The sequence below is a fragment of the Oryctolagus cuniculus genome, chromosome 13 (assembly GCF_051225735.1).
Source record: "Oryctolagus cuniculus isolate XC-2025 breed Fujian yellow rabbit chromosome 13, ASM5122573v1, whole genome shotgun sequence".
NCBI lineage: Eukaryota > Metazoa > Chordata > Mammalia > Lagomorpha > Leporidae > Oryctolagus > Oryctolagus cuniculus.
The window spans coordinates 27,243,271-27,270,349 of record NC_142879.1 but is presented as its reverse complement, the minus strand read 5'-3'; the positions used below and the strand labels follow the sequence as shown (position 1 = coordinate 27,270,349).

Sequence of the window (27,079 nt, the reverse complement as noted above, 5' to 3'; positions counted from 1 at the left end):
CTTCGGATCGGCGCAGCGCGCCAACCTTGGCAGCCATTTTGGGGGTGAACCAAAGGAAGGAAGACCTCCTCCCTCACTAACTCTGCCTGTCAAATAAAAAATAAAATTAAAAAATATATATATTGAAAATGAGAAGCAAATGGGAGACAAATGAGAGGTAAGGTAACTGATCGGGGCCGGCCATCTGTGGGAACCAACACTCCTTATCAGAGTACGGCCCCAGCAGTGAGTTACACAGCTTTTTATACTATTCTGTCCACTAGGGCTCACAATTTCGTACTGGACCTCTGGTATGTAGTGAACAATAAAGAGGAAAACCAGAATATGGTTGTAAAATAACAGTTAACAATAACAAACCCAATAACAGATCCAAGATACAGTGGTAAGATAACAGTGAAGGACACATTTCAGTCAACCTAGTTCCTGGGAATTTGGGCCCACATAGTTTCACAAGATACACCCTTAGCCATTAGCAAGCAAAGCTAATATGTACAGAAGCAAGAGATCTGCAATTAGCTTTTAGCCACACTCACTCCATTTTGATTCTGATTCTACAATGGGAGATTCTCTCTCTCTCTCTCTCTCTTTCAAATAAATATAGATAAATTATTAAAAAAAAAAAAGAACAAGAAAATGGCCAGCCCCATTATTCCAAAATTTAAAATTTACTCTACATCACAATATAAGTCATGCCTTCCCTTCCCTTGAAATGTAACTAACCCAGTTTAAATTCAGTTTTACATAGTTGACTGCAATAGTGCCTGCTTACTGTTGTATCCTATAACTTTAAGGTGAGAATGAAGTAAAATCTTGGTGAGATTTTAAGTGCATAGCAAACCAAAGCAAGTCCAGGAGGACAGGAATAGGAATCACTCTAGAATGCAACCCAAAATCCCTGCTGGGAGGGAAATCCCTGAGTATGGAAAAAATGTTTGCTTGGAATGGTGATCCAGATTGAGTTTCTTTTTTCTTTTTAATTTTTTTTTTTTTTTTTTTTTTTGACAGGCAGAGTGGACAGTGAGAGAGAGAGACAGAAAGAAAGGTCTTCCTTTGCTGTTGGTTCACCCTCCAATGGCCGCCGCAGCGCGCCGGCGCACCGCGCTGATCCGATGGCAGGAGCCAGGTGCTTCTCCTGGTCTCCCATGCGGGTGCAGGGCCCAAGTACTTGAGCCATCCTCCACTGCACTCCCTGGCCACAGCAGAGAGCTGGCCTGGAAGAGGGGCAACCGGGACAGAATCCGGCGCCCGACCGGGACTAGAACCTGGTGTGCTGGCGCCGCAAGGTGGAGCATTAGCCTATTGAGCCGAGGCGCCAGCCCAGATTGAGTTTCTTATATGGCAGATCATCACTTGGGAAAATCACTTGGGCACAGTGCATATAACTTTGTGAATTGATAATCTATTACCCATTTCAGAAGAAAACTTCTTTCCAGCTGTTATCTACTTAAAATGCCCAGAACCCCTCTGTACTGACATTAGCCCCATTTGACAGCTAAAGAAGTTTAAGCATATAGATATAAAAAATCTTCTAAAAAGGAGAAGTTAGATGTAGCACCTTTCATGCCAGGGTTTTATAAGGTATTTTGAGGAATTTTCTGCATGATTGGAGAGTTTTGTTTAAAACCAATGAATAGGCCAGTCCCCAGCTCACTAGGCTAATCCTATGCCTGTGGCGCTGGCACACACTAGTCCCGGTTGGGGCGCCATATTCTGTCCCGGTTGCCCCTCTTCCAGGCCAGCTCTCTGCTGTGGCCCGGGAAGGCAGTGGAGGATGGCCCAGGTGCTTGGGCCCTGCACCCGCATGGGAGACCAGGAGGAAGCACCTGGCTCCTGGCTTTGGATCGGCACAGCGTGCCGGCTGTAGCAGCCACTTGGGAGGTGAACCAACAGAAAAAAGGAAGACCTTTCTCTCTGTCTCTCTCTCTCACTGTCTAACTCTGCCTGTCAAAAAAAAAAAAAAAAAAAAAAAAAAAGAATAAACAAAAGCAATGAAAACAATACCCTCTTATCCTTCTGACTGCCCTATGTTGGTCCCCATGGTTACTGCCTCCCAGTTTCATCAGAGTTGAGTGAGTGGACCAGGAGGTTTTTGTTGAACCTTCATACAGTTCCTTGGGAAATACATTTCTCTGGCATTGTAGACTGCTTTCATCAGTACCAGTCTTTCTTTGCCATGACTGATTTTTGTAAAGAAATAAAGTATGACTTTTGTGTTTCTAAAATTTCTTTCTGAGCCGACGCCGCGGCTCACTAGGCTAATCCCCCGCCTAGCGGCGCCGGCACACCGGGTTCTAGTCCCGGTTGGGGCGCCGGATTCTGTCCCGGTTGCCCCTCTTCCAGGCCAGCTCTCTGCTGTGGCCAGGGAAGGCAGTGGAGGATGGCCCAGGTGCTTGGGCCCTGCACCCATGGGAGACCAGGAAAAGCACCTGGCTCCTGGCTCCTGCCATCGGATCAGCGCGGTGCACCGGCCACAGCGCGCTGGCCGCGGCGGCCATTGGAGGGTGAACCAATGGCAAAAAGGAAGACCTTTCTCTCTGTCTCTCTCTCACTGTCCACTCTGCCTGTCAAAAAAAAAAATAAAATAAAAAATAAAAATAAAAAAAAATAAAATTTCTTTCTGAAGTTTTTTTTTTTTAAAGAGCTAGAGACCTCCTATCCTGAGAAAATAGATAAATGAATAACCCATGATGTAAAATGCAAAGTTTTAATAAAATGAATAAGAATAGCTACCATTTATGGAGTACCAACATTGAACTCTTTTCCATGGGGGAAAAGTACCCATTTGTGCCCAGTACCCACAAGATCACCAGGCACACATCATTTGCTCAACAATTAACAGTTTATGTAATAAAGAGATGGCAAGCATGGTGCAAGGTGCTTTATTTACATGCATTCCTCATTTAATTCTAACTCCCTCCCTATTATCTACCATATACACACACATATAATGTGTATGAAATGAACTAAGTATCAGCCAGCGCCATGGCTCAATAAGCTAATCCTCCACCTACTGGCGCCAGCACACCGGGTTCTAGTCCCGGTCGGGCGCCGGATTCTGTCCCGGTTGCCCCTCTTCCAGGCCAGCTCTCTGCTGTGGCCCAGGAAGGCAGTGGAGGATGGCCCAAGTGCTTGGGCCCTGCACCCCATGGGAGACCAGGAGAAGCACCTGGCTCCTGCCTTCGGATCAGCGCGGTGTGCCGGCCACAGCGCGCCAGCCGAGGCGGCCATTGGAGGGTGAACCAACGGCAAAAGGAAGACCTTTCTCTCTGTCTCTCTCTCTCTCACTGTCCACTCTGCCTGTCAAAAAAAAAAAAAAAACAACTAAGTATCTTTATTCTCATTTTATAGATGAAGAAACTGATATTAAAGGGGTTGAGAAATTTGTCCAAGACACATGACCAGTAAGTAAATAGTCTCTGACTCTTAACAGAATTCTATAGCTAGAACAAAGTAGAAATGGCATAGCTCAGAACATTCCATCACCAAGGTAATATCCAAGCAGCCTGATCCACACAAGTGGATTCCAGATGGGCTTTGGGTTACGTACGTTAAGGTAATTTATAATATATCTGTAGAAATAGTAATGTATTTTCTATAGATATACATTTTTTAAAGATTTATTTCTTTATTTGAAAGGTAGAGTTAAGGAAAGACAGAGGGAGGGAGGGAGGGAGAGAGATAGAGAGATATAGAGAAAAGAGAGGTTTCATTCACTGGTTCACTCCCCAAATGGCTGCAATGGGCAGAGCTGGGTTGATCCAAAGCCAGGAGCCAGGAGCTTCTTCCAGGTCTCCCATGTGGGTGCAGGGGCCCAAGCACTTGGGCCAATCTCTGCTGCTTTCCCATGCCATAGCAGAGAGCTGGATCAGTAAAACAGCCAGCACTGCAGGTGGCTGTTTAACTTGCTATGCCACAGTGCTGGCCCCTAGATAAACATTTAATTCTGGGTATTGTGGTTGTTACATTCTGTAAAATTGCTGCAATTACTGAATTACCAAATACTGAACCATTACTCCAGTGAAATACAGAGTTAGGTTCCCGTAAACCTCAGGTCACAATACTTTTGTCAACCCATCAATATATAACTTTATTTTATGTATGTTTCTGTTTAGAGACAGCTAACTCATTTTTTTTTAAAGATTTATTTATTTATTTGAAAGTCAGAGTTACAGGGAAAGGGAGAGACAGAGAGAGAGAGAGAGAGAGAGAGATATTTTTCATCTGCTGGTTCATTCCCCAGATAGCCACAAAGGACAGGGCTGGGCCAGGCTGAAGCCAGGAGCCAGGAGCTTCTTCTGGATCTCCCACATTGGTACAGGGGCCCAAGCATTTGGGTCATTCTCCAGTGCTTTCCCAAGTGCATTAACAGGGAGCTGGCTTGGAAGCCAAGCAGCTGGGACTGGAACTGGCACCCATATGGTGGTGTCTACCCGCTACGCCACAGTGCTGGCCCCAAGACAGCTTACTTAATATGCAATGTTGATCCACTAACAATTGATAAATTGAACTCACACTCCACTAATGTTGGCTTCTCAGCCAATAGCACTCTAGCTCATAGCTTATTGAATGCTTGCAAGCTCTTCAGCACTACACTTGAGGGCCATGTGAAACAATGAAATTAACAATAACAGAAACACAAAATGAAGAAAATATGACACTAAGTCACAAAAAGACCACGTGTTTGCAGCATGGGTGCAGAAACAGGAAGGCAAGCGTTGTTGGACCTCAGCTGGGGATGTGCACAGCAGAAGACGCAAATTCCTACTGCTCTGCGCAAGTCCTCAAATGACTGAGAAAAGGCCACAGATATAATTTTGGGGTAAAAAAGACTTAGCAAATAGGCAGATTTGCAGATACAAAATCATAAATAGTGAGTAGCTATATACATACTTCCTATTTCCACAGCCCTTTTCAAAGTCATGGATTATGCACATTAAGAGATAATAAAACTTGGGTGGATTGGCTGTGGAAATTATCCTAGTCCTCTGACACACAAGGGACTGATTTCATAGGTGTGCAGCCTGCACAGTCACTTGGGCCATCCTCCACTACCTTCCTGGGCCACAGCAGAGCTGGACTGGAAGAGGAGCAACCGGGGACAGAACCTGGTGCCCAAACTGGGACTAGAACCTGGGGTGCCGGCGCCGCAGGCCCGCAGGCGGAGGATTAGCCTAGTGAGCCACGACGCCAGCCGTATTCAGTGAACTTTTTTAAAAAAAAATTATTTATTCATTTTGTTTATTTGAAAGGGAGAGAGAGAGAGAGAGAAAGAGAGAGAGATCTTCCCTCCACTCCTTAAATGCCAGCCAGCAACAGCCAGGACTGGGCCAGGCCAAAGCCAGGAGCCAGGAGCCAGGAACTCCATTTGAGTCTCCCACATGGGTAGAAGGGGCTCAGTACTTGAGCCATCATCCTGTGTCTCCCTGGCTCATTGGCAGGAAGTTAGATGGGGCCTGGAGAAGCTAGGACTCAAACTGACATCCTCATAGGATGCAGGTGTCCCGAGAGGCAGCTTAACCTACTGCCCCGCTATACTACCCCTGTTCAGTGAACTTTCAACTAGGACATTTGTAATAAACCTATAAAATGGTCTTTTACCAAAATATAAATTAACGCAGATGTACATGAAAGATAATTAACTCTCTTGTTTTCTTTTTCCTTTCCTTTAATAATGTCTCCATTTTTTAAAATTTATGGACTCTCCAGAAAAGATAAAGTGAAAATGTTAATGGAAATAGAATTTTAAAAGTTTAATTTCTGATGAATTATTATCTCTAATGAAAGGAAGTTGAAATTAATAACAGAGATATTTGAACTAACTGTAGATGTATGAGTTATATTTCATTCATGTTACTCTCAGTTGATGATTAGAGTTAGATTAACAGAAACCAAACTATTTCTTTAGTGTTGACTGTATAAAATATTTTATGTTCCTTTAATGTAGACTTGCTAGATCTTCCCTTTTTACTTCTGCAAATGACATTTTGCCTAAGGAACTGTTTCCTTTAGTTACTTCAATACCAAAGAGTCATTTTCAAGTGGGCCATACAGTATCTTTTAAATATAGGGGCAATTGGGCTGTTGTGGCCATTTGGGAAGTGCACTGGTGGATGGAAGATTTCTCACTCTCTCTGTCTCTCCTTCTTTCTATTATTTTAATTAAAAATTTTATTTATTTATTTGAAAGGTACAATTACAGACAGACAGAGGGAGAAACAGAGAGGTCCTCCATCTGCTGGTTCACTCCCCAGATGGCCACAACCGCTAGAGCTGGGCCAATCAGAAGCCAGGAGCCAGGAGCTTCTTCTGGGTCTCCCATGTGGGTGCAGGGCCCCCAAGTGCTTGGGCCATCCTCTACTGCTTTCCCAGGCCATAGCAGAGAGCTGGATCAGAAGAAGATCAACCTGGACTAGAACATGCCCATATGGGATGCCAGCGCCACAGGCGGAAGATTAACCTGCTATACCACAGCACCAGCCCCTCTCCTTCTCTCTAACTCTCCCTTCAAATAAATAAATAAACCTTTAAAAAAAAAAAAAAAAAGAAGAAGATGCCTGGGAAATCTGCACTTGCCACAGATGGAAAAAATCAAACATCCATTAAGGGGAACACAGTTTTCTTTCTCATATTTACCTTAATAACAAAAGTTTCTTTTACTCTGTTAAAATTCATAGGAACAAAATAAAAATGGGAGATTAGGTTCTACATGAGATACTGGATTAGAGAAAAATGGCTTTTCTTGTTTTTCCTAGTCCTAAAATCTTGGGAGTACACCTAACCCTCAGCCAGGAGCAGAGCCCAGCCCAGCCAGACCCTCAGCTTGAAGCAGGGTTCTCAGGTGAGCCCAACCCCCAGCGGATATGCCAGTGTATTTCACAGCATTACTGCTCAATAATGACGAAGTGCTGGGGCATCTTTCCAAAAATCCCAGTCTTCCCTAAAGCATTTCCTTCTGTTCAGGACTACTGTTGTCTGCACATGTGAGTACTTGTAAGAGTTTCAGAGTTTACCTCCTCTCCTTTTGTGTTCTATTTAGAAATGGAAAGTCGATGGCTCTGGTGGCTTTCCTGAATAATGAATGTTTCTGTTCTTTTTGTCACTTCAATATGTTTCAAGCCTTACTTTATAAATCAGTGGAAACAACCCAAAATGAGATAAATGATTGGAAATCCATATGATAAATTGTTATACTGTCATCAAGTATTAAATTTGTATTACTAGTGGCATACATGTAATAACACAAAAAAGTCTCATGAAATAATTTTAAAGGATTTATTTATTTATATTTGAAAGGCAAAGTGACAGAGAGGGAAAGATGGAGAGAGATATCTTTCATCTGCTGGTTCACTCTCCAAATGGCCACAACAGTCAGTTTTTTTAAATTTCAGAACAACTGGTGTATCTCAGTATATGTATTTATGGGGTACATATACATTGTGTAATGTCCAAATCAAGGTAAGCAAATATATTTCCTCAAACACTGTTTCTTTGTAGTCATCATAGTATCCACTTAAATTTCCTCAGTGATTGAGGGTGCTGCACATATTTTTATGTGCTGGCTTACCATCTGTATAACTTCTTAAGCATATTGAAAATATCATTTCTCTGCCTACTGGCTCCTAATCTTGCTTGTTGAAGAGTCTGCTGTCAGTTCAACTACCCCTCCTTTATTCTATGATAGGCTTTAAGGTTCTCTCTCTCTCTCTCTCTTTCTTATTTATTTACTTGAAAGGCAGAGTTAGAGACAGACAGAGAGACAATCAGAGCTTCCATCCAATGGTTTACTCCCCAAATGGCTGCAATGACCAGACTGAAGCCAGGAACCAGGAGATTCTTCCGGGTCTCCCATGTGGGTACAGGGGTCCAAGGACTTGGACCTTCTGCCACTGCTTTCCCAGGTGCATTAGCAGGGAACTGGATCAGAGATGGAACAGCTGGGACTGGAACCAGATTCCATTTAGGATGCCAGTGCCACAGGCAGTGGCCTTACCCTTTATACTATAATGCTGGCCCCAAGGTTTTCTTATAGTTTCTAATTTTTAATAACCTTACTGGGATCTAAGTGTAGACTTGCAAAGGTCCTGATGAGTATTCTTGGAGCTTCTCAAGGCTGTGAACTGGTTTTCTTCATCTGTTCTGGCCTTCTCTCAGTCATCTTTCCAAATCTTGTCTCTGCCTCATTCTTGTCTTCCTTGATGTCCCATTCTGTGCAGGGACATCTTCTCACTGTGTCTTCCACATCCTTAATTTTTAATTACATCCATATCTTTGTCTTTCTAAACTGCAATCAGATAGTTACTTCTGACCTGTCTTCCAGTTCCCTACTTTTTTTTTTAAATATTTATTTATTTATTTGAAAGGCAGAGTTTCAGAGAGGTAGAGGCAGAGAGAGAAAGTCTTCCATCTGCTGGCTCACTCCCTAAATGGCGACAATGGCTGGAGCTGTGCCAATTTGAAGTTGGGAGCCAGGAGCTTCTTCCTGGTCTCCCACGCAGGTGTAGGGGTCCAAAGACTTGAGCCATCTTCCACTGCTTTCCCAGGCCATAGCAGAGGACTGGATCAGAGATAGAGCAGCGAGGTCTTGAACCAGCGCCCAAACAGGATGCCGGCACTGCAGGAGGCAGCTTTGCTTGCAATGCCACAGCGTTGGCCCCTCCCTGCTTCTTTTTTCTGGTGAATCTGTCTGCTGCTGAACTTTAAACTGAGTTTTAAATTTACTTAATGATAGAAAGGACTCAGGAGTGAGACAGACAGTAAAGTGATAAGGTTTTATTGGGGATAGGGCACCTGTCAGAATGGAAGGGACAGATAGAGTGCCCAGTCACTTGCAGTGGGGGAGAGTTTACAGGTTTGAATGGAGAGAATACACCTGGCAGAGTGCTGAGCACACCTCCCCCTCTCCTCCAGGACAAAGGATGGAGAGTCCTAGTGGAAGGGTTTGTTGGGTGAAAATTAGCAAATTCCTCCCCAGAGTTGTTGGCACAGGGCAGAGTAGAGGGGCTTCCCTTAGGATGTCTGTGAAGGTTTATTGCCCCTTGTTATCAGGTCAGGTAACCCATTTGGTTGTGCAGGAGAGAGAGTTCTCCTGGGAGCTTTCCTTGCAGGAAGGGCTGGGACCACCTGGGGGGGGGGGGAGTTATCAGGGTCTGGGCAGGACTTTGAAATGCAGATGCTGGACTGCTGTCAGTTTCCTTAGGCTCCTCTCACACACACACTTAGGCTAATTTCTAACTTCCTGCCTGACAGCCCTAACAAGCAGACTCTTACCAAAACATTTTAAAATTTACATTCTAATACAACCAATTTAAAGACTTTTTTCTATATCTTTTATGATGAAACCTCTTTGGATACTTATTGGGAAAGTAACATCCAAGATGTTAATGATGTTTGTCTTTGGATCAAGAATGATTTTAAACTTTCAACCTTATGCTTTTCTGTATTTTCTTAATTTTCTACAATGAATATATACTGTTTTCATAATCAGAAGAAACAATGAATGTTCCTAAAAGGAAAAACCAATGCAGAGTATCTTCAAAATCAAAACATACTGTCTTACTATCTTCTTTTTATTACCTTTTTTCCCCCTGAAAAATACTAACTAGGAGCTGGAGTTGTGGAGTTGTGGTATAGTGGGTTAAGCTGCCACCTGCACTGCTGGCATCCCATATGGGCACCTGTTTGAGTCCCAGCAGCTCCACTTCTATTCCAGGTCTGTGCTAATAGCCTGGGAAAGCAGCAGATTTGGGTCCCTGCACCCATGTAGGAGATCCAGAAGAAGCTCTGGGTCCTTAACTTCGGCCTGGTACAGCCCCGGTCTTTGTGGCCATTTGGGGAATGAACCAGCAGATGGAAGACCTCTCTCTCTGTAACTCTGCCTTTCAAATAAATAAAAATAAATCTTTACCAAAAAGAAAAAAAGAAGAAAAATAAAACAAAAACCTAACAAACTTAGGAAATAGTAATAAAAATTGGGATGAAGTATGGGATGGGGAGGCACACTTACTGACTTCTAAGTCAATCAGGCAACCAATAGTGTTACTGGAGAATGGCAGGGTCCTTGTCTTTACACAAAAAAGAACTCAGGCGTGAGACAGAGAGTAATTGGAAAGCAAACAGTAAGGTTTTTTAGAGCAGGGACATCCGTAAGAACAGATGGGCACCTCTTCAGACAGAACCAGAGAGTGCCCTGTTTACATTTAAGCCGGGGCTTTTAAGGGGATGGGTCTTTGTCTTCCCACAGCTTCTCCTCCCGGAACAAAGGGCTTTTTGGATGTAAATACTAAAAATTCCTTTCTGAGTTTTCTCCCTGAAGTTATCAGATAGGAGGAAGCCTGGCTGGCAGGCGGGTTAGAGGAAGGATGAGCAGGACCCCCTGGAGGATCAGGATCCTGAGCAGGATATTTGAAATGCAGATATTGGGCTGCACCTGGAAGATTATCAGGCAGAAGGGGCGGGGACCCCCATCTGGCAGGTTATCAGGTAGAAGGGGCAGGGCAGGATGTAGATACTGGACTGCCCCTGGAAGGTTATCAGGATGACTGAGATGCTTATGCTGGACCTAGATGTCTTAGGCCTTTGTCACCTACACAGAAGCTCATATCTGACTTCCTACCTAACAATAGTAATAGTATTTTCCTTTTTTTTTTTTTTTTTTTTTGGCAGGAAAGCAAGAAACACTTGACAATTGGTATTCAGCATAATGGTATCTATAAACAGAACTAATGAAATAATTGAAAAACTTAGAGCAAACAGACAACTTCTTTTGGAGGAAATAAACCAAAAGCGTGACTCCAATTGCTTAGTGGAAAGAAGCAATCAAGTCAGCTTACTGAGAGTTCAGAAGAGGCATTTCAGTAATGCCTACAAGTCCTTCATGGATGGGAAGATCAAAGACGCTGCTCCTGACAGCGGCAGGAGCTCCTGGATCAACCTGAGTCACCTTGTTCACAAGCAGAAGAAGCACTTTCCACCCCAAAGTAAGGTTTTCAGGTGGGATTCCTGCTCAAAGGAGGGGTTTATAAGTGAACTTAGGAGGGCTTTCTGGAGTTGAAAGAGCCTCCTTCATTGCCCTGGGGGAGTTGAAAGGCAATCTGGGCCGGTGCCGGGGCTCACTAGGCTAATCCTCCACCTGCGGCGCTGGCACCCCAGGTTCTAGTCCCAGTCGGGGCACCAGATTCTGTCGTGATTGCTCCTCTTCCAGTCCAGCTCTCTGCTGTGGCCCGGGAGAGCAGTGGAGGGTGGCCCAGGTCCTTGGGCCCTGCACCTGCATGGGAGACCAGGAGCAAGCACCTGGCTCCTGGCTTCGGCTCCGCGAAGCGCACCGGCCGCAACACACCGGCGGTAGCGGCCACTTTGGGGGTGAACCAACCGAAAAAGGAAGACCTTTCTCTCTGTCTCTCTCTCTCTCACTGTCTAACTGTGCCTGTCAAAAAAAAAAAAAAATTAAAAAAAAAAAGAAAAAAGAAAGAAAGGCAATCTGTGTCAGCTAACTAGGCTGACTGGTGTAAGATCTACTATAGGCCAGAGATTGATTTTCTTTATTTTTAAAGATTTATTTATTTGTTTGAAGGTAGAGTTGGGGCTGGCGCCATGGCGCAGTAGGTTAATCCTCCGCCTGCAGCGCCGGAATCCCATGTGGGCACCAGTTCTAATCCTGGCTGCTCCTCTTCTGATCCAGCTCTCTGCTATGGCCTGGGAAAGTAGTAGAAGATGGCCCAAGTCCTTGGAACCCTGCATGGGAGACTGGGAAGAAGCTCTTGGCTTCAGATCAGCGCAGCTCTGGGGCGGTCATTTGGGGAGTGAACCAACGGAAGGAAGACCTTTCTCTCTCTCGCTCTCACTTTCTGTAATTCTACCTGTCAAATAAATAAATAAAATCTTAGAAAAAAAAAAAAAGGCAGAGTTACAGAAAGAGAAGGGGTGGGGTGGGGGAAGAGAGAGAGAGAGAGAGAGATGGATGCTCCCCTCTAGTTCATTTCCCAATAACCACATTGGCCAGGTCTGCTGAGCACTGAGGGATCACAGATACAGGGCAACAGAAATCAGGAGGAGGGATATGCTAATAAGCAGGAGGAATATTCATGGATTTTTGGCACAAGGCCTACATAATTCTTAGGATCAGGGAGCCACTTTCTTTTTGCGCTCTTGTAGTCTTCTTGGCTAACTGTCATGGTGTCAGTGTGAAGTAGGCAGGCATACAGGTTAAAATTGGTCAGATTTGTGAACTGGAAGACCACGCCCCTGTTTGACCTCATGCTCCTACCTGATGCCTTTGCCATGCCCCTGTGTGGCCTCATTCCCCTACCTGGCCACACCTGGGTGCCCACCAGCCAATCAGGTTAATTAACCACTCCCCTTTGGAGTGGGTTAAAAGCCTAGGGCACAGTGTGCCTGGGCCCCTGCTCTTCTTCCTCTTGCCAGGACAGGGCTTGCTGTAGCTCTGCACTTCCAGGGCACATGGCCTTTGGGCCTTCCTGGCCTAGATGCTCATCCATGTGGCTGGTTCCTGGTGCTTGGTATGAACCCTTATTCACCTCTCTCCCCTAAATAAAGCTCTCACTCTCTTATGCACCTTTCTTACTAAATAAAAGCTTAAAACATACCCGGCTGCCTCGTTTATCTGTGCCAGTATTTAGAATTCTTCTCTAAATATTAGGCAAGAACCCTCTCGGGCTTATTAATATCGGGGATTTGGTAATAAGCCTGTGGTGAAATCATAAGGCACCCCAAATTCCGGTAGCGCATGTGGCACCCCGGATAGCATTTCTAGGGAACTTTAAGGGGCCACATTTCAGGGTAAATTTTAGGGGTCTTTTCCGATTTTAAGTGGGAGTGATTTTGAGCATGGAAATGTGATTATAGAGAGGTTTAGGCTCTGCTTGAGGTCGTATTGGCAGCCAGCTTGGATCTCTCAGATTCAAACCAGTTGGCCCTAGGAGGAGCCTCTGCCCTTAAAGCCATCCTGTTCTTGTTACCAGAGAAGCAAAGGGTCCTTGTCTTCGCACAAGAAAGAATTCAGGCATGAGACAGTAAGTGGAAAGCAAAGTAGCAAGGTTTATTAGGGAAGAGACATCCGTAAGAACGGATGGGCAGCTCTCCAGACAGAACCTGGGAGAGAGTGCACAGTTCACATTTAGGCTGGGGTTTTTAAGGGAATGGATCTTGCCTTCCCACCTTTTATCTCCCCCTCTCCTTCTTCTCCTCCAGAACAAAGGACTTGTTGGATGTAAATAGGAAAAATTTCTTTCTGAGTTTTCCCCCTGAAGTTGTCAGACAGGGGAAGCCTGGCTGGCATTGGCCAAGTGGGCTTCTCTCTAGGTGCCCACCTTAGAGGAAGGATGTTTATCAGGCCAGGTAGAAGGTGCAGGACCCCCTGGAAGGTCATCAGGATCTGGGCAGGACATTGAAGTGAAGATACTGGGCTGCACCTGGAACCAGGTAGAAGGGGCAGGACCTTCTGGAAGGTTATCAGGATCCAGGTAGGACTTTAAAGTGCAGATACTGGGCTGCACCTGGAAGGTTAGGGGGTGACTTTGAAATGCGGATGCTGGGCTGATGTAGATGTCAATTCCTTAGGCCCTTGTCACACACACATAAGCTAATTTCTGACCTCCTACCTAACATTCTCAAAGAGAAACTATGTTAACGTGGGGGTGGAAACTCAAATATTATCCTAGGTAACATAATTATATTCAATATAATTCAATTCAATACCTCAAAAATAATTAATTTGTGTCAGAAACAGAAGATTAGCTACACTGAAGATTTCACTTCTTTGATGTGCCTATTGCTTGCTTATAGTATTGTAGAAGCAGTGTTTTGGGGATGGTGTTGATGCACTGTAATGTGGAAAGCTGAGATTCTCCATTGCAGTGTGTGTGTGTTTAAGAAATTAAGTCGTCTTTTTATTTTATTTTATTTTTTTTTTTGTCTTTTAAAAACACTTTTATTTGAGAGGCAGAGAGATAGAAATCTTTCATCTGCTGGTTCACCTCCCAAATGCTTAACAACAGACTGGACTGGCCAGGCTGAAGTCAAGACCCAACAAGTCCATCTGGGTCTCCTGCATGGGCAGCAGGGACCCAGGTACCGTCATCTGCTGCCTTCTCGGGCACATTAGCAGGAAGCTGGATCAGAAATGGAGTCGTGGGGCCTTAAACCAACATCCCCATATGGAAAACAGGTGTCCCAAGTGTTGATTTAACCTGCTGCTGCCACAGCACCCACCCCCTCCATTGTGTATTAATCTGTAACAGTAACCTACTTATGATATTCAAAAAATAACTCTTTTTTTTTTTTTTTTTTTTTTTTTTTTTTTTTTTTTGATAGGCAGAGTGGACAGTGAGAGAGAGACAGGTCTTCCTTTTGCCGTTGGTTCACCCTCCAATGGCCGCCGCTGCAGCCGGCGCACCGCGCTGATCCGATGGCAGGAGCCAGGAGCCAGGTGCTTTTCCTGGTCTCCCATGGAGTGCAGGGCCCAAGCACCTGGGCCATCCTCCACTGCACTCCCTGGCCATAGCAGAGAGCTGGCCTGGAAGAGGGGCAACCGGAAGAGAATCCGGCGCCCCGACCGGGACTAGAACCCGGTGTGCCGGCGCCGCAAGGTGGAGGATTAGCCTATTGAGCCACGGCGCCGGCTCAAAAAATAACTCTTTAAACAAGGAAGATGACCTTAGTGTCCCTAATTCTGGGAGAAACTGTGTGATCTTGTAATCTGGGTGAATTATTTGGAACTAGGTGAGTTAAATCACAGCTAGTATGTTTGTTCTCGTAAGTTCTCATAATCACAACTCGTATGTTTGTTCTCATTTGTTCTACCATCCCATCCTAAGTGGGATGGTAGAGAGAAAAAACTATCTTCTAGGACAAACATAGTGTACAACTTTTCAGGAAGATACATAGTTTTCTACAATATAGAGTCTAATAAATGTTATTTCCTTAACCAACATTTGTAGTATCAAGTTTGTAAGCCAGTACTCTTATAACATTGAAACAAACTTTTAATATTCACTTTGCTACCTTTAAGTAAACAGACTTAAACAGAAACTCAGATTTATTATGACAAGATACTAAGTATAAGCTTCATTTAAATGTTACCACAATTGGTGCGTAAATACATGATCTTTCTTTATTGGCATCCATGAGTGATACTTAAGGTGTGGCCTGGAGAGGCTGGTGTTGTGGTACAGTGGGTTAAGCGCCATTGTGAAAACAGCAGGAGAGGGCCCAATGACTTGGGCTCCTGGCACCCAAGTGGGAAAGCTAGAGGGAGTTCCAGGCTCCTGGCTTTGTCCTGGCCCATGTCTGGCTGTAGCAGCTTTTTGGTGAGTGAACCAGTGGATGAAAGATCTCTTTCTCTCTTTTTTTCTCTCTCTCCTTCTCTTTGTCACTCCACCTTTCAAACAAATAAAATAAATCTTTAAAAAAATAAATAAATACCCTTAAGTAGTCAAGTCTTTTTCTGAAGTTCATGAGGTCAATACTATTTTCATAGCAACAGTGAGATATTGTTTACCAATTTCACTCTCCTGCTGTTGTGAGAAAATGACGGAGTTTCCCAGGAACTAAGATGTGTGTTGGCATCATTACTCCAATGTTGGGATGTGCACTTATCTTGAGTTTTTAATTTTTTTCAATTTTAATTTCTAATATGGTAAATACTGAGTGATATAACACATATGAACAAATACTGGTTGGAATCCTCAGTAATTTTTAAGAGTGTAATGGATCCTGAAATCAAAAAGATTGAGAACTACTGTTCTAAAGAAAAGGTAGACCCAGTGCTAGGTGTTTCAAGGCTTATTACAACTTCTCCATGGTTTTTCTCATTTTGCCTTTGACTTTAATTCTTATGAAGGATGAAAAAGAGATATTCGGGAGTTATTATCTTATTTATGTAAGTAGAAAGAATATGGTCAGAAAGAAAGACACTCAGCACTTTTAGGGTACCTCCTTTTTTCTTTTTTCGTTCTTTCTTTTTTTTTTTTTTTTAATACTGTTAAGGTTTAGAAGGTTAACAATGATACCCTTCTGTTCCTAATCTGAGAAATAGATGGAAGAAAACATTTTGGCTTTATTGTTGAAAAACAAATCTATATTGGAGGAATGGGCTTCAAAGCAGCCCGATGGCCAGCTCACCCCTGAAGAGAATTAGCCTCATCCCAAACCAGAACTTGAGGCCTCCTGCATGAGACTGAGCACAGATGAGAGTATGCTTCAGGAGGCTAGCAGGTACCAAGAGAGGATCCTCCTGTGTAAAATGAAGAGATGGGACATATATTGGCTGTAAAGTTTAATGAATCTATTAGTCTGGTAGGCCCTCAACAAATAAATATTGAATCAAACGAGAAACATTGTTCACTGTAAAATGGCATTCTTGTAAGGCAATATTTTTCTGTCCTCTGAATTTTTTTTTAATAGACAGTGAGAGAGAGACAGAGACAAAGGTCTTCCTTCCATTGGTTTACTTCCCTAATGGCCGCTACGGCTGGCACTGCACCTATCCGAAGCCAGGTGCTTCCACCCAGTCTCCCATGCAGGTGCGGGGACCCAAGCACTTGGGCCATCCTTCACTGCCCTCCCAGGCCACAGCAGAGAGCTGGACTGGAAGAGGAACAACTGGGACTAGTACCCGGTGCCCCAACTGGGACTAGAACCCAGGGTGCTGGCGCTGCAGGTGGGGGATTAGCCAAGTGAGCCACATTGCCGGCCCCTCCTCTGAATTTTGAAAAGCACCAAACCTTAATCTTGGGCCATCTTTTCTTTTCTCTAGGTGATAACCTAGGCAGGACTCAGACAGGACTTAGCCTATCTCCGTTCTGATGACTCCTGCATCTCAATTTCCAGCTCTGACCTTAGAACCCTTCCAAGTTCCAGTCATGTATACTGGATTAGCTTATCTCAGATTTGCCCTTGCTAGAATAAAATTCCTGTTCCTCCCCAATAAACACATACCGCTCAACCCCACACCACCCTTACCCATCTTCCTCATCTCAAAACATGGCCATAGATCTGGGAGTACTTTTGAGATCATTGTACCTGCAGGAAAAAAAAAAAAAAAAAAAAAAAAAAAGAGATCATTATACAAAGTCAGCCATTAGAACCCACCCTATCTAAATAGCACATCCCCCTCTAAACTTTTCCCTAGCTTTTTTTCCCTCCTAGTGGTTAGCACTCCCTAATGAGTGCTAAGCTCCTTGCAAACAGAGATGATGTGTGCTTTTTGACTGCTTTATCCTTAGTCCCTCAGCGTGTGTCACAAATTGGGCACTCAGGAAATGTTTGTTAACTGACTGAATAATTATCAAGGCAGAATTAATTTCTCCGGAAGTGATGGAGGATCTTATGTCACTTCTCTTGAGACCAATGCCCTTGGATTGACTCACAAACCTAGAGAGTCCTGTGCAATTATAATTGGTTGCTGTAATCTTTAGAACTAGAAGAGGAGGGGCCAGCACTGTGGCGTAGCAGGTAAAATCGCTGTCTGCAGTGCTGACATCCCATATGAGTGCCATGTTCGAGTCATGGATGTTCCACTTCTGATCCAGCTCTCTGCTATGGCCTGGGGAAGCAGTAGAAGATGGCCCAAGTCCGTGGGCCCCTGCACCCATGTGGGAGACCTGGAAGAAGCTCCTGACTCCTGGCTTTGGACCTGCCCAGTTCTGGCCGTTATGGTCACTTGTGGAGTGAACTCCTGGATGGAAGAGCTCACTCGCTCACTCTCTCTCTCTCTTTCTCTCTGCCTCTACCTCTCTGCCTTTCAAATAAATAAATAAATCTTAAAAAAAAAAACTAGAATAGGATAATGATAAGGTAAATTTTGCTGGAAATATTTAGCAAAAATTAGAAAGCATACATTGTTTTCCTTTGGATCCCTTTGTGAGAGGATGAGACATTCTTTTACTCTATTCATTCATTCAGCAAATATTTATGAGTGCCTACCTTATGTCAGGCTGTTTTCTATATTCATGTCAATATAGTCATGAATAAAATCTCTTCCTTGAAAAGCTTAGACTTTACTGGGTAAAGCCAGACAATAAGTTTAAAAAATAGATACAGGGGGCCCTGGCACTGTGGCATAGCAGGTAAAGCCACCACCTGCAGTGCTGGCATCCCATATGGGTGCCAGTTTGAGTCCTGGCTGCTCCACTTTCAATCCAGCTCTCTGCCATGACCTGGGAAAGCAGTGGAAGGTGGTTCAAGTGTATCCATATGGGATACTCGTAAGAAGCTCCTGGCTCCTGGCTTCAGATAAGCTCAGCTCTGCTCTAGCTGTTGCAGCCATTTGGAGAGTGAACCAAATGGATGGAGGATTCTCTCTCTCTCTCTCTCTCTCTCTCTCTCTCTGTGTGTGTGTGTGTTTGTGTGTGTTTCTCTCTCTGCCTCTGTAACTGCCTTTCAAATAAATAAAGACATCTTTAAGAAAAAAGAATTAAAAGATAAAGGTCTTAAAAAATAGATACATACATTAGATAGTGCTAAGTGGGCCAGTGCCATGAATAATCTCAGAGCAGTACAGTGGTGGGAATAGAAGTGCTGAGTGGAGGACGCATTGTCACCCACGAGCTGTAAAGGGATTAGTCCCTGGATACAAGGAACTCTTGGGCTTCTGCAGGCAGCCAGGATAAGCAGCAATAAGAGACAGAGTGAGATTTGTCTTAATGGTCTAACCTGGTGGTGGTCCAACCTGGGGAGAAGGCTATGAGTTCGAGGGGAATTTTACTAAGAGCACTAGGAGTTCTTGAGGCTCCTGTTTGCTTCTATCAACAGTGATATGAAGACAGGGAAGGAGTTTCTTTTTAGCCAGAGATTTCCATGCTCTCTCTTCTCTCTTTTTTTTTTTTTAAAAAGGTTTATTTATTTATTTATTTGAAAGTCAGAGTTACAGAGAGAGAGGAGAGGCAGAGAGAGAGGTCTTTCATCTGATGGTTCACTCTCCAGATGGCTTCACTGGCCGGAGCTGCACTGATCTGAAGCCAGGAGCCAGGAGCTTCTTCCAGGTCTCCCATGTGGCTGCAGGGGCCCAAGCACTTGGGCCACCTTCTACTGCTTTCCCAGGCCACAGCAGAGAGCTGGATTGGAAGAGGAGCAGCCGGGTCTCGAACCAGCGCCCATATGGGATGCCAGTGCTTCAGGCCAGGGCGTTAACCCGCTGCACCACAGCACCGGCCCCTCTCTTCTCTTCATTCTTCTATTTGGAGATGTTGAGGCCAAAAGAGGGGCAGTGTTAACTTAGATAGCCTTGAAAACAAGAGACTCAGATACAAATTTGGCTTCCATCATTGCCTTGTCTCATGTGTAGTCATTTGGTGTTGCTGAACTTTAGTAAAACAGTGTTCATCCTCTCAGCCCTACCAGGTTATTCTGAAAACTATGATATAAATTATACAACAAATGCCTTTTCTTTTTTGTTTTTCAGATCATGCCATATTTGGATAAACTGCATTTCCAGAGACACAGAAATACATTCTCTTTGGCCTTTCTCCAAAATGTCTAAATTATTTACAAATATTAATTATAAAATAAGCTAAACAAAATTACTCACTAGATCATCAAAAATACCTTATTAAGTCACATTCATCATACTACACCTTTGTTCATTCCATTCCATCATTTAGGCTTAGATATGTTAAAGAGAAGATTTGAGTTGATGAGGATACTTTCAAAGATGAATGACCTGAAAATCTACTTTATAGTGATCTTGTCATTACTAATATGAAATGTTTAAATACAGGGTTATATTTGTTTCTATAAATCAGTGGAATATATTGACCAACCCCACTCATCAGGTTGAAGACTAAAGTTACTCAAAGTCAACGTTTGCTTAATCACATGAACTTACTCTGTAAGAGCTACAATTTTGATTATTTGAATAAGAACGTATTTAAGAGAGTAACATAAGGTGTCTACAGGTAGACCTTTTTGTTATATAGATAGATAGATAGATAGATAGATAAAATGGATTTGTTTATTTTTATTGAAAGAGTTACAGAGAGGCAGAGGCAGAAAGAGAGAGAGAGAGAGAGAGGTCTTCCATCCGCTAATTCACTCCCCAAATGGCTGCAATGGCTGGAGCTGGGCCGATCTGAAGCCAGAAGCCAGGAGCTTCTTTTGGGTCTCCCATGCGGGTGTAGGGGCTGAAGGACATGGACCATCTTCTACTGCTTTTCCAGGCCGTAGCAGAGAGCTGGATCAGAAGTGGAGCAGCCGGGCCGGCACCGCGGCTCACTAGGCTAATCCTCCGCCTAGCGGCGCTGGCACACCGGGTTCTAGTCCCGGTCGGGGCGCCGGATTCTGTCCCGGTTGCCCCTCTTCCAGGCCAGCCCTCTGCTGTGGCCAGGGAGTGCAGTGGAGGATGGCCCAGGTGCTTGGGCCCTGCGCCCCATGGGAGACCAGGAAAAGCACCTGGCTCCTGGCTCCTGCCATCGGATCAGCGCGGTGCGCCGGCCGCAGCGCACCGGCTGCGGCGGCCATTGGAGGGTGAACCAACGGCAAAGGAAGACCTTTCTCTCTCTCTCACTGTCCACTCTGCCTGTCAAAAAAAAAAAAAAAAAAAAGTGGAGCAGCCAGGACTCGAACAGGTACCCATTTGGGATGCTGGCACTGCAGGTGGTGGCTTTACCCGCTAAGCCACAGCGCTGGCACCCTTTTTAATATTTCATTGCCCATCCCCAAAGTGATCAGTGCTAGAATCATCTCAACTCTTCCTGTCACATTTTAACACAGCTTGTGTTTCTTTTTGTAGTTAGTAGCCTATTTCATATGAAAAGCAGTTGTTTCTTGGCATTTGTCTTTACATCAATAAAATATTCATCTTTTCTTTGGATGCTGTCTGCATCCATGGAAAGCAAAGATTTCAGTATTGGCAGGAATGGGGGAAAACCAGCTGCTCTGAAACCCTCCCTCAGTGAGGGTTGCACAAGGGCACAGTGTGGATGAGACTCATCAATGAAGAAGGTACATTAACAACAACAACAACAAAAGCCAGACTAAAACTAATTGCTCACTTCCCAAAGGGCGAATACCTGGTGTGCAGAACTATGAAGGGTGAGCCTTCTACCGCTTCATGAGCACTGACAGAAGACGGGAGACACCTGGTTCAGGGGCACAGGACTTTGCAGAGCACAACCAGTAGCACAAGCCTCATGCTCATGCTCGAGTTGGTTCTCCTTATTCCCCACTCACTCCTCTGCATCCCTCCCTCAGTCCCCCAGCAGTGGGAGCCATCCAGGTCAACTCTGCACACACAGGTTTGCTCACAGCCAAGGAACCCTGAACTTAAGAAACCAATCTTTGCCCAGTGAAGGTGAGTTTCATCTTTTTTATTCTAGAGAGCAAGCAGAACTGTCCAGAGATAGGTCCTGCAGGAGAATCTCTGTCTCCCAAGGAGGTACAGTGCCTCTGCCTCCAGATATGCAGAAACCTATGGAGGATTATCTCCTTAGACTCCACAGCCCAAATAGAAGCTGTCAAATACAATGTTATTTCTTAGGCTCAATCCAACATGGATCACAGGAGATAATCACATAGTGAATAAGCATTTATCCAATGAGCAATCTCCTTAATCTCATGTCTGTGCACCCCTATCCTGCCTTCCTCCTCACATGCCTCTGGCTTTATGGAACTATTTGTGGTTCTCTGACCTTGCCTCCTCCTGTTACCACCTCTTCTCCTAACTTCAGCTTATGCAAGATTTTTTTTTTTTTTTGACAGGCAGAGTGGACAGTGAGAGAGAGAGAGACAGAGAGAAAGGTCTTCCTTTTGCCGTTGGTTCACCCTCCAATGGCCGCCGTGGCCGGCGCGCTGCAACCAGCGCACCACGCCGATCCGATGGCAGGAGCCAGGTACTTATCCTGGTCTCCCACGGGGTGCAGGGCCCAAGCACTTGGGCCATCCTCCACTGCACTCCCTGGCCACAGCAGAGAGCTGGCCTGGAAGAGGGGCAACCGGGACAGAATCCAGTGGCCCGACCGGGACTAGAACCCGGTGTGCCGGCGCTGCAAGGCGGAGGATTAGCCTAGTGAGCCGCGGCGCCGGCCCAGCTTATGCAAGATTTAACTTAAATCCACCTCTTCTGGAAGTCTAACCCACATTCCCAGCCCCCTTAGTTGGGCATTTCCACTTTGTCGTCTGTTCTGACCCCAACAACAGCCTCAGTTGCTAAAACCAGAAACTCAAAAGTCACAAAACAATGTGTATTTTGGACTCTGATCCTACCTGAAGTAGCAGGAAGTCCAGTCACCTTCTCCACTTTGACCCAGGAGTGTTACATACCTGTCTGTGCGTGTGTTCCCTCAGTAAACACTGGGTGGAAGACATCACCCCCACCCTGCTTTCCTGTAGAGCTGCCTGTCGCATTCCTGGTACTGCAGAAAAACCTTGAGCTTGGCCCATCATTCCTGCTGCAGCTGTGGGTACCCTGTGCCCCCTCCCAGAGACAGGACCACAGTGAAGGATCTGCACCTCTTATCTGGCACTGAAATGCATCTCAAGAGAGAGGCTCTGGCAGAGCCAGCAGCCAGGTTGCACCAAGCAGGCCACTGCCCTCTAAATGAGGCCTCTTGAGCAAGAAGGCTGTGAGGCAACACTGGGGCTGGGTGCTGGTGCCTGGGAACAAAGGCTGGGGACACTCAGGTGTAAAACTGTCACTCAGCTTTGTGCTTTTCCATTCTCTCTAGTGTTTTGGAAGGATGAAGTGTTTCCACTTAAAATGCCACAGGAGGAACAGAGACCAGAGAATCCGTACATTTCTCTGGGAGAATGTAATGGAAAAGGTTCTTTGGATTATGCTCCTCTGTTACTGCAGACTCCTTTCATTCATTGGGGAGTCTGTGACTCACACATCACACTGTCTTGAAAATTATCCCCTCCAGGCCCATTGCCCTATGTCCACAGTGTTGCCCTTAACTGTTTTGCCTTGAACATTAGGTGATGGAATTCTTTTTTGTGTTTCAAGAACTGATTTAAAGGTGAGGGACCAGGTATTGATGACCCAGGCCAACCCTGGCTGCTATGGGCATTTGGGGAGTGAACCAGTGGATGGAAGATCTCCGTCATTCTGTCTTTCACATAAATAAATAAGTAAAACTTTTTTTTTTTTTTTTTGACAGGCAGAGTGGATAGTGAGAGAGAGAGACAGAGAGAAAGGTCTTCCTTTTGCCGTTGGTTCACCCTCCAATGGCCGCCATGGCGCTGATCCAAAGGCAGGAGCCAGGTACTTATCCTGGTCTCCCATGGGGTGCAGGGCCCAAGCACTTGGGCCATCCTCCACTGCTTTCCTGGGCCACAGCAGGGAGCTGGCCTGGAAGAGGGGCAACCGGGACAGAATCCGGCACCCTGACCAGGACTAGAACCTGGTATGCCGGCGCCGCAAGGTGGAGGATTATCCTATTGAGCCATGGCGCTGGCCATAAATAAGTAAAACTTTAAAAAAGATATCTACGCTGTGCTGTAGAAGGTAAAGCTGCTGCCTGCAGTGGCAGAATCCCATATGGGCACTGGTTCGAGTCCCGGCTACTCCACTTCTGATCCAGCTCTCTGCTATGGCCTGGGAAAGCAGCAGATGGTCCCAAGTCCTTGAGCCCCTGCACCTACATGAGAGACCCTGAAGAAGCTCCTGGCTTCAGATCGGCTCAGTTCTGGCCATTGCCACCATTTGGGGAGTGACAGGAAGACCTCTCTGTCTCTGTCTCTCTCTCTTTTTCTATAACTCTACCTAAAAAGTGTAAAAAAAAAAAAAAAAGATATACAGAAGACCTGAAAAAACAACTCATGCCACTGCACTGGAACCATAAAGTCTCCACATTCAGAGCTGCTGGGCATAAACCATGTAGAGAGCTGGAGTCTGCCATACTGTGGTGGAGTCTGCTCAGTCCTGGCTTCTTTAGAAGTGTCCTGGTTTTAGAAGAGGCTGGAAAGTGATTGGCATTGGACACTTCTATAGTGGGAAGCATGTGGAAGAATCTCCAAACAAAAAATGGGATCTGTAGGCAGGACTGCCAAAAAAGGCTGTCTAGTGTCCATCCATATGGATGAAAACCTCCTCTCCCACCTGTTGCTTCCCTCAGTTACTGCCTGTCCACCAGAAAGTAGCCCCACAGTTCAGAGTTCTTGATTTGCAACACCCTAAGGATGACTTTTCAAGGATATCATTCAAGCCAACCTAGATATTGGATTGGGAAGCATTATGATATTTGGGAAAGAGTGCTAGAATTGAAGTCAGGAGATTATAATTCTAAATGCATTACACATTAATGGTGAGAATTTATACAATTTCTTTAAACTCCTTGGGCCTCAGAAGTAATCCACAGAAAAGTTCTGCACACATGACATGAGACTTGTTGCTTTTTGCTCTTAGATGCTATGCATGCTTCTCAGTATTTACTCTATTGAAGTATTGAACTGGGAAATGAGAAGTTATTTGCACCATTTTTAATACCTTAAGTACAAATACTAAGATTGTTCATGACCAAGGATACTCACTGAAGAAATCATTCTTTGTGGAGAAATGCTTGTTTTGGAATTAATCAAAGAGGAGGGGGCTCAAGAGGACTGATTAGAGTCCCATATATAAACTTGGACGGACTGGTAAACCCTGAATTATCTAGTCTCTATTTTATCTTTTTGTCTGGCTTTGTCATCATTAGTGCAGACTTTGTCACAACTTGAAAAGATCAGTGAAACTTGCTTATGCTTGAAAAGCTAGACTCTAACATGCATAGAACAGTTTCTGGAAATCCTTTCTAAATTACTCAGATCCTGTAAATGAAATGTCAATTCACATAGGCTGCTTTGAAGTCAAAGGTAGGAAAGAGCAAGAAAGGGCAAAGGTAATTAATTAAACTTTAAAGGATGAACATAGCTCAACCATGCAAAAAATGGGACACTTGTTCATGATGAGTTGAGGTGATTTGGGAGAGGGAAGGAAATGTGCAACAGTAAAGTAAGGGCAGGGTTATGATAGGAGAGCAGTGAACAAGACAGCCAAGCAGCCAACCAGCTAAGTGAGAGAGTGAATTCTCAGTGCATAATAATGCAAGAAAGGAACCTACAGAGTTTTTTTTTTTCTTTCAAGAAATTGACGTTTATGTGGTTAAGATTCCCACATCCCACATCAGAGTGCCTGGGTTTAATTCCCAGCTCTGGTGCCTGGTTCTGGCTTCCTGCCAATGCAGACATTGAGGGGCAAGGGTGATGGTTCAGGTAACTTGGTCCTTGCCACTCACATGGGAGACTTGAATTGTGTTCCTGACTCCTGGCGCCTGGATGACCCACCCCTGACTGGTGCAGACATTTGGGGAGTGAACCAGTGGATGGGAGCACTCACCCTTACTCTTTCTCTCTCTTCTTCATAAATACATCTTTAAAAATAACCTAAATACAAGCATATTAATTTTAAAAAAATACAATTTCATCTGATTCTTAGTAGAATAGACAAAGGCATGAGCAAGAATAAGAACTGTTTCCTTTATTAAGGAAGGCCAGCAGATACTGTGGGGGGCATGATTTTGTATTTCAGCATCAGAAGGTATTCTTATAGAATGCAAAAAAGTTTGTTTTTCTAGGCTATGAGAGTTTATTCCTATTTTTCAGAATGGTTCAACATTAGGAAATCTCTGACTGGTATTTAGTACACTTATAGGCTAAAGGAGAAAAATATATATCTCAAAAAAGGGTGAATAATAGATTCAGTATCTTGTCCAAAGAGCAGATTGAAAGATAAAATATTTGACATTTCAACTGCAGTCAGTCACTTGATTGATTTATTTGAAAGGCAGAGTTACAGTAAGAGAAGGAGTGACAAGGATTTCTTCCATCTGCTGGTTTATTCTCCAAATGACCACACCAGCCAGGGCTAGGCCAGGCCAAAGCCAGGAACCAGAAGCTTCATCCAGGTCTCCCACAAGGGTGGCAGGGGCTCAAGCACTTGGGCCATCATCTGCTGCTTTTCCAGGAGAATAAACAGGGAGCTGGCCTGGAAGTGGAGCACCCGAGACTTATATGGGTGCCCAGATAGGATCCCAGTGTTGTAGGTGGCCATTTAACTGGCTATGCCTGTTAAATGCTGGCCTCCAATTTAATTTTTTTTAAGTGTTTGCATTCTTGACTTTTAATTTTTCTCCTGTTTGCTCCTTTTTTTTTTTTTTAAGATTTATTTATTTGAAAGACAGCTAGAGAGAGAGGTAGAGACAGAGAGAGAGAGAGAGGTCAGTCTTCTATCCACTGGTTCACTCCCCAGATGGCCGCAATGGCTGGCTGGAGCTGAGCCAATCTGAAATTGGGAGCCAGAAGCTTCTTCTGGGTCCCCCACATGAATGTAGGGACCCAGGGACTTAGGCCATCCTCCATTGGAAGTAGAGCAGCCGAGACTCGAACCGGCATCCATATGGGATGCTGGCAATGCAGGCTGGGGCTTTTACTGGCTGTGCCACAATACCAGGCCCCTCAAATTAATTTAAAATAATATTTGTGAGTATATGTTATTGAGGACCTTGCTTCAGACCATGTAGAAGACACAAAAAATTTTGTCCTTAAAAGACTTGCGATCTCTAAAAATGAAAAAGTGCACACATGGTAACTATTAGAAAGGGCCATGTGGTACATGTGTTAGACAGGTTGACAGTACTTTGGTCAACGTGACCAACAACAGTGCTCACATTGCTCTGAAATGATTTGTGAACTGTGGGCAAAGACTGCACCTCATTCCTCTGGTAACCTATAGACTAGACTGGTGGGCAGCCTAGAGGAGGGCTCAGTAACTACTTATAGAAAACACAGAACAAATGGATAAATAACAGGAAAAGAGCTCAACAGTTTAGAAGGCAGGGATCATGTCTGGCTGGGGCAGTCAGGCAAGGTGAAGTAATTTAAATTGGGCCTTAACGGAAGTAAAGGAGAGAATCTGACAGAGGGAATGTGGGATGAAGAGATGGGAAACGGGAGAGAAACACAAGTTGCATGAGAACTCAGAAGTCTTGTTTTAATACGAACACCTGTGAAATGTAGGAATTCATCTATAGCACCATATTCTGTTTCCTAGCTGGTCTGGTTTGGATTGGACAGTCTGCCCTAGTACTAGTTT

At 44.6% G+C, this 27,079-nt stretch overlaps 1 protein-coding gene across 1 annotated transcript; it reads left to right on the top strand.

The window, feature by feature from the left end:
- Positions 1 to 10,699: 10,699 nt before the first annotated feature.
- On the top strand, positions 10,700 to 19,437 carry SPATA45 (spermatogenesis associated 45). The gene is made up of 2 exons (XM_070055286.2): positions 10,700 to 10,976; positions 19,418 to 19,437. The coding sequence occupies exons 1-2, from the start codon at positions 10,700 to 10,702 to the stop codon at positions 19,435 to 19,437; spliced, it is 297 nt and encodes a 98-aa protein (XP_069911387.1).
- The last annotated feature ends 7,642 nt before the right edge of the window (positions 19,438 to 27,079 follow it).